The following is a 13,899-nucleotide window of genomic DNA, read 5'->3' as shown; positions in this document are numbered from 1 at the left end:
TGCTCCTGTCTTCCTTGTCTCCTGGTCTTCCTCGTCTCCTGTTCTTCCTCGTTTCCTGGTCTTCCTTGTCTCCTGGTCTTCCTCTGCTCCCGTCTTCTTTGTCTCCTGGTCTTCCTTGTCTCCTGGTCTTCCTTGTCTCCTGGTCTTTCTTGTCTCCTGGTCTTTCTTGTCTCCTGGTCTTCCTTGTCTCCTGGTCTTCCTCGTCTCCTGGTCTTCCTCTTTTCCCGTCTTCCTTGTCTCCTGGTCTTCCTTGTCTCCTGGTCTTCCTCTGCTCCTGTCTTTCTTGTCTCCTGGTCTTCCTTGTCTCCTGGTCTTTCTTGTCTCCTGGTCTTCCTTGTCTCCTGGTCTTTCTTGTCTCCTGGTCTTCCTCGTCTCCTGGTCTTCCTCTGCTCCTGTCTTCCTTGTCTCCTGGTCTTCCCCGGCTCCTGGTCTTCCTCTGCTATTTTCCTTGTCTCCTGGTCTTCCCCGGCTCCTGGTCTTCCTTGGCCCAGTACCCATCAGTGTATGTGTCCATTTGCTGGAGTTATATTCATTAATTTGAATCGGTCGAGTTCGCAGCGTGGATTATCTGCCCCAGATATCCTGTGAGCGCCAGAATCCGATTAAAGCGGACCAAAAGGTTAATTGCCGCTGACATCATGGCTTGTTAGAACGGAGGAGACATGTAATGGGATTGTCTGCTGATATTTTACACCACAACTTAATCCTCGATTGTTCCTCCTGGTCCCAGCGCCCCCTCAACCTCCCACCCTGAGCAGCTGCAGCTCTCCAAGAACACACTGATGACTTCTTACTCTGCTGATCTGGACGACGGCAGGAAAAGCAACGAGAAACCCATGAGAGTAGATTATTATGAGCAGTCACATATATGGATCTGTCATTAGTGGGGGTGGGCGATCACTCTGATCCTGATGCTGACCACATACGCAACAATTCTGCCTTCTTTACTGATATTTAAAGAACAGAGACATCAAGGCAGACAATTAGACAACACACTGAGACCAGCTGGGACTCTCCAGACCAGAGATCTCACAGAATCTCATGTGATTAAACGTGACTTCAGATGAAAAACAAACATGGAGGATGATGGAAATCCTGGCTTGCTAACCTGGCGGGGATTATCCCTATTTAACAGAGGGGGTTTTAGGTATTTGGGTTTTGGGGATTTGAGGAACTAAACTTACTTTTCATCAGTGTCACCAAGATCTATTTTTAGCTCGTCTTAGCCTCGTCTTCCTCATGAAAAAGGTAGACGATGAACATTTTAAGTCTTAGTTTGAGTTGACAAAAATCCCCAGAGCTGTGTTCTGCTGTGCATAGTTCCAGAAATGCATCATGGGATATGGTATGAATTGCCTAATGTGATTGCAGGTACAGTTTTGCATACATGCATCAGGACAGTATTCAGGCCCCCTTCATGTTTAAATTGTAATATGTTCCAGCCTGATGCTGTAGTCCAAAAGAATTAAAGGGGACATATTTTACTCCTTTAAGACAAGTTTATATCAGTCTCAGAGGTCCCCAAAACATGCCTATGAAGTCTGTTGCTGAAAAAAAACACTCCAGTATTGGATTTTTGCAAGTCTAAAACCCCCTGATGAGCTGTCAGACTCCACCCCTGACTCCACCCCTCTCAGAAAATGGATGTGGCTGAGATGATGATCAGGAGAGGAGGGCAGAATTTTCTTCCAAGCATGGAGGGCCAACCGAACCTTGGGGGCGGGGCTAACTCCCCACTTGACATCATGAGGGGAAAATTTGAGAACGACTTATTTCAGCACACATTTTCTGAAAGGTGGGGAAAGAGAGGGAGGAGAGAATGGATTTTTCTGAGTCTTGAGGGGGATTGTGGACAGGCTGGGGGCTCATATTTTTGTTAGAAAAGCCTGAAAATGTATTTTTGCGTAATTTGTGACCTTTAATATTTATTCTCATTAGTCTACACTCAGAACCCCTCAGACGACAATGTAAAAAAATTCTGACATGCTAGTCTTGTAGAATCGTGGTCAGGAGGAATCGTAAGGAGTCTTGGACGCGTCGTTAATTATGTCTCACTGCAAGACCGTTTGTTGTTGACTCTTAAAATCGGGCCAGAGTTTTGACAACGAGCTGCGACATCGCAGTCGGGCTTAAATCTGTCTGAATTTGTGTAGTCTGAGCCGGCCTTAAGGGTCAAAAGTTAGAGGAGCTGCAGAGACGGATTTTTGACAGGCACAGATCTGGGGAAGACTCCAGAAACATTTTTGCTGCTCTGAAGATTCCTAAGAGAACAGTGGCCTCCAGAATTCTCTAATGGGAGAAGTTTGGACCAACCAGCACTCTTCTAAGAGCTAGTTGCCTAACTGAGCAATCAGGGGAGAAGGGCCTTAGTAAGAGAGGAGACCAGGAACCTGATAGTCACTCTGACTGAGCTCCAGAGATCCTGATCACTGCAGCCCTCCACTGATCTGGGCTGGATGGAAGCCTTTATGTTGAGGTTTTTGTAAACCTCAAGCAGGCTTTCCTGCACATGTGTACGTCTTAGATAAGCATCTACATTTATCCAAGACGTTATTTGAAGCAAAATAAAAAATGCATGGATATGCATGAGCTTAGGGCTCTTGTACGTCCTACACAGAGTTCAATGGTGGCCCCAGGTGAACAGCAAGTGTTGATCAACGCATATGAGACCAGGTCCAAGATAGATCCGACTTCAACATAGGCAGCTGCAGGGATCTCTAGATGGGGCTCATATGGGCTGATCCACACTTGCAATCACAGGTGGGGCCATGGGACAAACCCACATCACACCCCTACTGCAGCCCACATATAACCCTAAAAGGGGCCCACATGGACATGCTGGCTGTAGTCCTACCTGTGGAGAACCACTGAACTAGACTCCATGTGCAAGCGTCCGAGGGCATATATCCGTCTAAATGATAGAAAAAAACATAAATGGAGGCAGAGTTTGAGAGGGTGAGGTGGCTTTATTCCTCGTTAGATGAACCTGATTTGTCTCCTGGTGAAAGGTGTACCAGAGGGGTCAGAGAATCAGAAGAACTGAATAAATTCACTGGAATAAATCAACCAAATTACCACAATAATCTAATTAAGTCGACCTGTGGTTCCCAGCTATCTTTTGTGGACGCAGAGCTTGTTATTGAGTTTGCATAAATGAGCTCCATTCACAGCTTTAACTCGCCGAGCTGCCCTCACGCCCGCCGCTGCACACGCAGGTACAACTTTGATTTCAGCCTCTTATTGTCTCCTCTTCATGCAGGTTGGGAGCCGTGTTGGGGTGAAAATCTATTACATTAAATGTAATTTTTCATTTCCCTGCAGCTCTAATCATGACAGATTACTAATTTAGCTCAAAAGGGGGTCTTTGCCTTTTCTTGCTTTCTTGTTTTTTTGGCCTGGATCCATTTTCCTCCATCCTCATTCATCTTTCTTATCATCAGCTCTACACCTTTTTGTTCTCATTCATTCAGCACACATTTTTCTTTTCCAGTGAGGATTGTTAAAGGAAAGATAATGCGTGTCAGTACATAGTCGCAGCCCTGCTGCTTATCACAGCCAGCGTATTATGATTCATCAGCCTGTAACGTCTAAATAAAGTTATCAGTGGGTCCATGTGTTGTTTATTGGCATGGTAGAGAATAATTAATTTAGTGTGAATTACCTCTTTAAAAACCTTCATTGTCTTGAAGTCAAAACGGCATCAAAACTGTCTCAGAGTAAACTAAACCCCTGCCTGCCTCTGCAGCCGGAGAGCACAGGTATGTAGAAGACGGCTCGGGTGTATTTAAACTTGACTACCTCCAGAATAAATTCTGATTCCAGGTGGACATTTGTGCAAACTTTGAAGAGAATCCCTCAGAGCAGTTTGGAGAAATCACACTGATACGACTGGCCCAGAAGGACAGATGGACGACCCAAATAAAGCCCTGAAAAGCGTTTTGGAGTGCAGGTGTCTCTCCTGTTCTCCCAGTGACACAGCCGTCGCTCATGTTTGAATCTGAGCGCGCTCCTGTCTGTGCCCTCGGCTGTGTTTGTGTTAAACTGAGGTGTGGTCAGGCCCAAAGCCAGCTCTGAGATTAACTGTGCCTCCTGGTCCAGTCACCACTACACAGCTCTTTCTTGTCTTTTGAGATGGCACCACATCAGTCTAAGCAGCAAATGAACCCGTCCTGTCTTGGCAGACTGTCTGGCAATTCTCTAGGTATCAAACAGAGTTTTTACTGCTAATTCTCCACCTATCATCAACACTGACGTATTCCAGAAAATCAATTTAAGATGCATTTATGATATGGAAAGCAGAAAAAAGCCATTGTTTGGATAAAGTGGACAAAATCTAAGGTTCAAGGGACAAAAAAGTGTCCTGTTCTGTTCTGAAAGCGGAAAAAATCTGGCAGTGCCCTCTTTGGTTATCTCTAGCTGGACAAAATGTGACAAAGATCCCCTTTGGTGACCTCTGAGTGGACAAAATATGACAAAGTGCTCCTGTGGTGACCTGTAAGTGGATGAAATTGGGCACAGTGCTCCTTTGGTGACCTCTGAGTGGACAAGTTTAGACAAAGTGACAAAGTGCCTCCTTTGGTGATCTGGTGTTGGACAAAGTTCCCTATCCTGTGTCCTGTAAAGGAACAATAACAAAAATGTCATCGTCTTTGTCCTCTTAATGGACAAAATTGGACAATGCGTCCTCTTTGGTTCCATAGTGGGACAAAAAATTGACAAAGTGCCAGCTTTGATCACCTTCGAGTGAAGAAAGTGCTTGGTGTCCTCTTAGTGGATACATTTTGACAGACTACCCCCTTCTGTGTCTTCTACGTCAAAAATATTGACAAAGTGCCCTCTATTGTGCCCTCCAAGTCAACAACCTTTGACAAAGGACCAACTTCTGTGTCCTTTCAGAGGACAAAATTTGACAATGCAGTCTCTTTGGAACCATCCAAGAGGACAAAATCTAAAAACTGCTCTCTGGGTTGTCTTCTCCATGGATAAAATATGGCAAAGTGCTTTCCTTGGACACCTTTCACTGGACATTATTTATCCTAGCGCCCTCTTTGGTGCCGTCTAAGGGGACAAATTTGACAAAATGCATTTTTTGGTGACCTCATAAAAGGATTAAATTCAACGATAGCCTCCAGGTTGGTCTTAAAATGGAAAAATAATTGACTAAGAGCTTTCCTTAGCTGCCTCTGAGTGGACAAAGTTTTATCAAGCACATCATTTGTTGTCCTCTAAATGGACAAAGTTTGACGAAGCGCCCTCTATAGCGCCCTCTATAGTGCCATCTATAGACCCATCTATAGTGCCATCTATAGACCCATCTATAGTGCCATCTATAGCCCCATCTATAGCCCCATCTATAGTGCCATCTATAGTTCCATCTATAGTGCCATCTATAGCCCCATCTATAGTGCCATCTATAGTGCCATCTATAGCCCCATCTATAGTGCCATCTATAGTTCCATCTATAGTGCCATCTATAGTGCCATCTATAGCGCCATCTATAGTTCCATCTATAGTGCCATCTATAGCCCCATCTATAGTGTCATCTATAGTGCCATCTATAGCCCCATCTATAGTGCCATCTATAGTGCCATCTATAGCCCCATCTATAGTGCCATCTATAGTGCCATCTATAGTGCCATCTATAGCCCCATCTATAGTTCCATCTATAGTGCCATCTATAGCCCCATCTATAGTGCCATCTATTGTGCCATCTATAGTGCCATCTATAGCGCCATCTATAGTGCCATCTATAGTGCCATCTATAGCCCCATCTATAGTGCCATCTATAGCCCCATCTATAGCCCCATCTATAGCCCCATCTATAGCGTCATCTATAGCCCCATCTATAGCCCCATCTATAGTGTCATCTATAGTGCCATCTATAGCCCCATCTATAGTTCCATCTATAGTGCCATCTATAGCCCCATCTATAGTGCCATCTATTGTGCCATCTATAGTGCCATCTATAGCGCCATCTATAGTGCCATCTATAGTGCCATCTATAGCCCCATCTATAGTGCCATCTATAGCCCCATCTATAGCCCCATCTATAGCCCCATCTATAGCCCCATCTATAGCCCCATCTATAGTGTCATCTATAGCCCCATCTATAGTGCCATCTATAGTGCCATCTATAGTGCCATCTATAGCGCCATCTATAGAGCCCTCTATAGTTCCATCTACAGCACTCTCTATAGCCCCATCTATAGTTCCATCTATAGTGCCATCTATAGTGCCATCTATAGCCCCATCTATAGTGCCATCTATAGCCCCATCTATAGCCCCATCTATAGCCCCATCTATAGTGTCATCTATAGTGCCATCTATAGCCCCATCTATAGTGCCATCTATAGTGCCATCTATAGCCCCATCTATAGCCCCATCTATAGTGCCATCTATAGTGCCATCTATAGCCCCATCTATAGTGCCATCTATAGTGCCATCTATAGTGCCATCTATAGTGCCATCTATAGCCCCATCTATAGTGCCATCTATAGCCCCATCTATAGCCCCATCTATAGCCCCATCTATAGTGTCATCTATAGTGCCATCTATAGCCCCATCTATAGTGCCATCTATAGTGCCATCTATAGCCCCATCTATAGTGCCATCTATAGCCCCATCTATAGTGCCATCTATAGCCCCATCTATAGCCCCATCTATAGCCCCATCTATAGTGTCATCTATAGTGCCATCTATAGCCCCATCTATAGCCCCATCTATAGCCCCATCTATAGTGTCATCTATAGTGCCATCTATAGCCCCATCTATAGTGCCATCTATAGTGCCATCTATAGCCCCATCTATAGTGCCATCTATAGTGCCATCTATAGCCCCATCTATAGTGCCATCTATAGCGCCATCTATAGTTCCATCTATAGTTCCATCTATAGTTCCATCTATAGAGCCCTCTATAGTTGCATCTATAGTGCCATCTATAGCGCCATCTATAGTGCCATCTATAGAGTCCTCTATAGCGCCCTCTATAGCACCCTCTATAGCGCCATCTAGGTTGACAGTTTTTGATTTTGTCCCTCTTTGGTGCCTTCTAATGGGACGAAATTTTACCAATTCCTTCTTTGGTATTGTATGCTGGACAAAGTGAATATGCAGTAAAATACAAAGACAGCAGGCATTTCAGTACAATGTGATGCACGGTGATACCCCCTTGGGAAATTTGTCCTGGATCATCTAAAGTCTTGTTTTTCTGGATTCTGATTCTTTCTATTCTCAGACAGGCCAAATAATTAACCTCTTCTTTTCACTTATAAATTCTCTCGCCTCTTAAGAGGAGGAGGAGGATAAATCAAAGTTCTGAAGAGGTACAAAGCTCATCTTTAGACTTTTGTTCTCACAGAACTTTTTGTTTTAAAGCTGAATGCTCTGAAATGCCCAGGTTCCTTCCAGACGGGAAATCTGATAGAAATAGAAGGTTAAAGAGAGGACACATGGATTCCTCTCTTTAATTTAGTAATATTTTGTTTTGGGACAGCTTGCCTGCTCCGTTTGTACCTAATTCAAACACCCTGGCGTCCATGTTTCTATGACTAATGTTTGGTTTGGTTTTGGAGACTCATCACAGCGACAGGCATCTTTCATCATCGGCCAGAAACCACGTCCAACCAAACAATTAGCTCATCTCCAAAGATTTGATTTGACTAATTGATTTGGGAGCCAGACATCGGTGCTCCAGTCAAACAAAGCATGCAGCACAGAGAGTAGCACAGCTGGTAATCAAGGAAACACTGCAGTGTTCATGAATGTTTGATGATCTGTAGTTTCTGTCATCAGGAGAGCTGGAGACGCTGATTTATCTCAGGTTGATCTGGCGTTTGCTGAAGCTTTGTGTCACCAGAAAAAAGGTGCTGAAAGGCGGTTTCCATGACAACTTCTTATTCACATTCTCTATATTTTATTAGTAATCCTCTGGATTCCCATAGCTGTGGTTTTGGATATTTAACCAACTTTGGCCTATGAGCGAATATTTTTGTCCCGTTGCCCATGTTTGAATTTTTGTTTTTTGTTATTATTTTCTCACTGCCAGCAGTCTAAATATTTCTTTCTATATTTATTTTTTGTTGCACTTCCTCTCCTGACCACAAATTAACATTGTGTTACATTGGGGGTAGGGTGGCACTGTTGAGCTCCTGTCAGCTCAGAAGCGCATGACCAGAGAGCGAGTCAGTGCTGAGGTCAAGCTGGGGTCATGGCAGAGATGGAGCGTGTGAGGCAGTGGCACACTGATAAGAGAAAGTTTAAAGATAGTTGGGAACATGAGAACTTTTTCACTAAAATTGACTTCAAGGCGGTATGCCTAATTAGTATTTGAGCCACATAGATGTTCAGTAATTTCATGCTGTGAAACACAATAAAGAATAGTGTTATTCTATTCAAAATGACTGTATGAGTTTCTATTTTGCACAGTTATGCTATCTGAGAAAGGAAACCATAATTTCAGGATTATTTCTGGAATTTTTCCTCTGGGGATCGATAAAGTATTATCATAAATATGAGATGCAAAGTCAGAATTAGTAGATCTTTATTAACGCTGTAGACGGAGCTTTCAATAGAATGAAGAAATGGCTTTTTATTCTAGAAGACTGCTGGTGACCTAATTCTTTAAACAGAAATAAAGTACTTTTTATGCTTGTGGACTCACATGGGATTATTCAGAACCTCTACAGCAGTGATACTCAACATGAGGCTCTTTAATTTTTTAAACATTATTCTCCCAGAAAACCTTAAAAAACAGAAACTGACCTCAGAAATTATCCATTACAAGTCACATTAATCAGTTTGTTTCCCACACTTGACCGTGTCAACCTTAATTTTTTGTCTGTTTTTTTTTCTACTGCCATTATTTGCAGTTTTTTGCCACTTTTAACCCTTTCTTGCCACAGTTATCCAGTTTTTGCCCCTCTTTTATCCTGCTTTTTGATATTTTTGCCACTTTTTACCTGTTGAAGCTGCCTTTTGGCATTAAATGCCACTTTTCTCCCCAATTTTTGCTACTCTTTGCTGCTTTTTTCCCAGTTATTTTAGTCAATTTTCACTCATTTTTTGGTCACGTTTTGCTATTTTTCACCCATTTAAGCTACATTTTGCCCTTAAATACCACCTTTTTCCAAGTTTTTTTGCCCATTTTGACAATTTTTTTTGCAACTTTTTACCCATTTTTTTGCCACTTGTATCCCATTTTTGCCCCTTTTCATTTTTTTCTCCCAATTTTAACCCATATAAGCTACCTTTTGTCATTTAATACCACTTTTCCCCCAGTTTTTGGGCATTTTGGCCACTTCTACTTGCCACTTCTATCCCATTTGTGCCCCTTTTCACCATTTTTGTTGCCATTTTTCACCTATTTTAGCTACCTGTTGCCATTAAATACCTAAAACACATAATAAACTACATAAATTCTATATTTTGAGCAATGATTTCAAGTTCTTCACAAATCAGGTATTGCACTCTCCAGCTTTTATGCTATTTTCAGCTTTTTTCCCACTATTTTCATGCTATTTTAAGCTATTTCTATGCTTTATCAGCCATTGAATGCCATTTTAGCTATTTTTAGGCTATTCCCAGCTATTTTTATGATATTTTTAGCTATTTTAACTCTACTTTCTGCTCTTCTTAAGCTATATTCAGCTTTTTTAGGCTACTTTCAGCTATTTTTTATCCCTTTTTTAGTTATTGAATGCCATTGTCAGCTACTTTTATGCCATTTTTTGTTGTTATATGCTATTTTTATGCTACTTTCAGCAATTTTGTAGCTTTTGGCTATTTTCAGCAGTTCTTCCACAATTCAGCTCTCAGCATCCCCACACAATTTCAGCTGAAATTGCAATTTTATCTAGTTAAAAGTTAGTTCATATTTTTTCCTTTTTATCTCACATTTTATCTTTAAATTCTGACTCTGTTTCAGACGATTCCAACTCTATTTCTCTTTTCTTTTAAGTTGCAGTAATGGGCTTCCACAGATTTTCCACAGACAGGATTTTAACCCCATGAATATTGAATTAAACCCTCTGTCTGCTCTCATGTCAGCCCCTGTATCTGATTTAAAGAGCTGTTTCACATCTGTAGCCCTTTAATGGTGCAGAACCGTCTCATGTAGGCGTCTGAATTCTCCGTCTACGTGTTTGAACTCTCTGGTTTTTCGCCGTGTCCCACCAGCGAGGCTGCTCTGGGTTTTAATGGCTCTAAACTGCGGATCGCCCTCCCTTTGGATCACAGAGAGAGCAAACAAGCTCTGAATTTTTAAAAGAAACTCCAGATCCAGATTTGAGGCATGGAGCAGCAGAGATGAGAAATGACACGGCATCTATTCAGGTTATCTTAATGAGTCTCAGCAGACATTAATGCTGGCACTGCTAAATGTTGCTGCTGTATTTTTAATCGCCACGCTGCATGTTAATCAGTAAATACAGTAAATGATTAATGCGCTCTGTCTCTCATAATAAAAGCAGCATGAAATAGAAAATAGAAGAGAAACCGCCCCGCCCACTGAGCTCTGAAGACTCCCAGCCAATCAGAGCGCTGCTCTCCAACCTTTCATCAGATCTTTGGTGGTAACCTTGGTGGCTGGTTGTCCTTGTGTTCATGCTTCGCGTATTAAAGCCGCACTGATGTATGGGCGTTAGAAATGCTCAGAGGTGGCTGAGGATTTGTTTTCATTAGGCTGTGCTTCTCTCCTAACGTGTGCTGGCACTCCTAATGAAGGTTTAGGGTTTTAATTACTCAGTCACAGCCACTGGAGCTGGCCTGAACATGGACTGGATGCAGACAAAGGTCTGCTCTGAGGGTCTGTTTGTAAAGTTCAAGTCTAGACAATGTGAGGAAAAAACTCCTTATCATAATTAGTTTCTCTAAAAATGCTGAGTCAGGCTTTTGAGATTATCCAGAGAGCAGAGAATGATAAGAGGTAGAGCAAAACAATCTCAGAGGGTGAAATACAAGTTTAATTTTGAGGAAAAACGACAGTAATGTCCTCAAAACGCTGCAGCTTCATCACACTGGAAACTTCTCATTCAACTAAAAACTTCATGTAAGCTCCTGTTGGACTAATCTGAGGACGAAAACAACGAATAAAAACAGAGCATCCATTCATTCCCAAGGTTTACCTTTTTATTCATTTATTTATTCTACAAATACTCATGCTGTTTTCAGTTATCAGCGTTATGTTACTTCCCATCATCCTTAATGAGCTAGCTAATCGATCAATCAGTCAATCAATCAATCAATCAATCAATCAATCTTTGTATAACAACAATTCCAACCAAACTTATCTGTAGAGCCTTAACAAAGAGGAAACTTCTAGAACACAATTACTAAGAGATAATAATAATAATAATAATAATTATCATTATTATTATTATTATTATTATTATTATAACATTAATAATAATAATAAAATTAACAATAATAATAATGATAACAACAATAATAAAGATAATAATAATAAAAAAATAATAATAAAATTGTAATAATAATAATAATAATAACAGCAACAACAACAATATTATTAAGAATAAGAATAAGAATAAGAATACAATTTTTGATTATTTAGTTAGACATTTGAGAGGAAAAAAGTTATCTTTTTAAGTGTAAAACTTTAAGTGTACACTTTTCCCATTTAAGCTGCCTTTTGCATTTTTTTTTTGCCATTTAATTGCCCATTTTCCCACCTTTTATCCAATTTTTGGCCATTTTCCCAACTTTTTTCAGATTTTTGCCAGTTTTTGACAATTTTTGCCACCTTTAGCTTATTTTTTGGTCACTTCTCACCCATTTTTGCCACATTCTGCCCATTTTTGCCACTTTTCTCCTGTTTGCAGCTTTTTGACCACTTTCGCCCCCTTATGTAATAATCCCCACTTTCCACCACTTAGATTGTGGCTCTTGCAAAGGATTTTTCAACAATTTGGCTCTTCAGTTGAGCAGGGTTGAGGAAAGCTGCACTAAATGCGAAGAAAAGTAAATAAAATCACATTTTTTTTTTTTGTGGGCTTCTCAAGGGCCCCTTCCTGCTGTGGGCCGGGTAATCAGTACCCTTCCCCACCCCGTGCTGTGCCCCTGGTAAACGGGGTTTAAGCCTAGCTTACTGCTATCTGTGTAGTTCTCCTTGACCTAACCGCTGCCTTCGACACAATATCCCACACCATCCTCCTCGACCGCCTGTCTCACCATGTTGGCATCACTGGTACAGCTCTCTCCTGGTTTCACTCATATCTCTCACAAAGAAAACAGTTTGTTACCATCGGCACCTCTCACTCATCCCCCGCCCCAGTTAACCAGGGCGTGCCTCAAGGCTCTGTTCTTGGACCTCTCCTTTTCACCATCTACATGCTTCCCCTTGGACAGATTATTCACAAACACGGTCTCAGCTTTCACTCTTATGCAGATGACACCCAACTCTATCTCAGCACCAAACCATCCACCCAGCTCCCTCCCCACTCCCTGGTAAACTGCCTCCATGACATCAAAGCCTGGATGACCTCTAACCAACTCAAACTCAACAGCAATAAAACAGAGCTCATGGTGGTGGCCCCCAAAGCGCTGCTGCAGAAGGTTGGAGATCTCATGCTCCATGTGGACGGGACCTCCATCTGTCCATCCTCCGAGGTCCGAAACCTGGGCGTCATCCTGGACTCCACCCTCTCCTTCCAGTCCCACATAAAGTCTGTCACCAAATCTGCCTTCTATCATCTCAAGAACATCTCCAGACTCCGACCATCACTCCCTGATTCTGTGGCTGAAACACTCATTCATGCTTTCATAACCTCCCGCCTGGACTGCTGTAATGGAGTCCTGTCTGGAGTTCCCAGCAAAACCCTGGAAAGGCTTCAGTACGTCCAGAACTCTGCAGCTAGAGTTCTCACCCGCACTAGACCCTGGCAACACATCACTCCGACCCTCATCCACCTCCACTGGCTCCCTATCAAGTCCCGTATCAACTACAAAGTCCTCCTCCTCACATACAAATCTCTCCATGCTCTGGCTCCCCAGTACCTTTCTGATCTCCTCCATCCATACACACCATCCCGCAACCTTCGATCTTCAGACACCGGCCTACTTTCCATGCCCAAAACCAAACTCCGAACCTATGGAGACAGAGCCTTCAGTGCTGCAGCTCCCACCCTCTGGAACACTCTTCCTGCAGACATCCGTAGCGCTCAATCTCTGGACATTTTCAAAAAACGTCTCAAGCACCACCTGTTCACCACAGCCTACAGTCTTCACTAAACCACCCCTCACACTCATCCTACCCCTCACATAGTTTGTCCATGTCTATGTGTTCCTGTAAAACGTCCTTGGGTTTCTTGAAAGGCGCTATATAAATTCAAGACATCATTATTATTATTATTATTATTATTATTATTATTATTAGTAAACATGCATACTGACGGTTGAATGGATGCTCGTGTTCAGTGGTGACACATTAAGCAGACAGGTTATTCCCAGTGTTTATCAGATGTTTTCCCCGCATCCTTCACCTCAGCTGAACGTCCTGTTTTAGCGTGACAGCGGCCTTTTAAAAAACACCACAGCAGCTTCTGTTTTAGTACGGATATTTACCAAAGGAGGGCTGATAATGACTCTGATATTTCCTCTACAGCTGCCGTGTTTGAACTACCCTGTGAACGATCATTACTGTTTACCTGGACGTATATTTAACCTCTTTAATAGAGACCACGCCTTATCTTAAACAAGCCCCCGTTAACCTGCGGTTGATATAATGTGACGCTAGGAAGGATTTATGTGGAAATAAAGTCTCCATCACGGAAGTGAGGCCAGTTTAGCCATCAAACGCGGCTCCATCTGTCATCAGGCTTTTCTTTACAGGTGTTAAACTGTTTCCTGGTTCTTGTTTCAGCGTACACCCTTAATAAATATTCCTCT

At 42.3% G+C, this 13,899-nt stretch overlaps 1 protein-coding gene across 1 annotated transcript; it reads left to right on the top strand.

The window, feature by feature from the left end:
• Positions 1 to 3,153: 3,153 nt before the first annotated feature.
• Positions 3,154 to 7,011, top strand: LOC121525213 (extensin-2-like). The gene is made up of 2 exons (XM_041811080.1): positions 3,154 to 3,215; positions 5,262 to 7,011. The coding sequence occupies exons 1-2, from the start codon at positions 3,154 to 3,156 to the stop codon at positions 7,009 to 7,011; spliced, it is 1,812 nt and encodes a 603-aa protein (XP_041667014.1).
• Positions 7,012 to 13,899: the final 6,888 nt, after the last annotated feature.

This window comes from Cheilinus undulatus, linkage group 17 (assembly GCF_018320785.1).
Source record: "Cheilinus undulatus linkage group 17, ASM1832078v1, whole genome shotgun sequence".
In the NCBI taxonomy this organism is placed as follows: domain Eukaryota; kingdom Metazoa; phylum Chordata; class Actinopteri; order Labriformes; family Labridae; genus Cheilinus; species Cheilinus undulatus.
The sequence above is the reverse complement of the archived record's forward strand: the minus strand, read 5'-3'. Positions and strand labels throughout refer to the sequence as shown.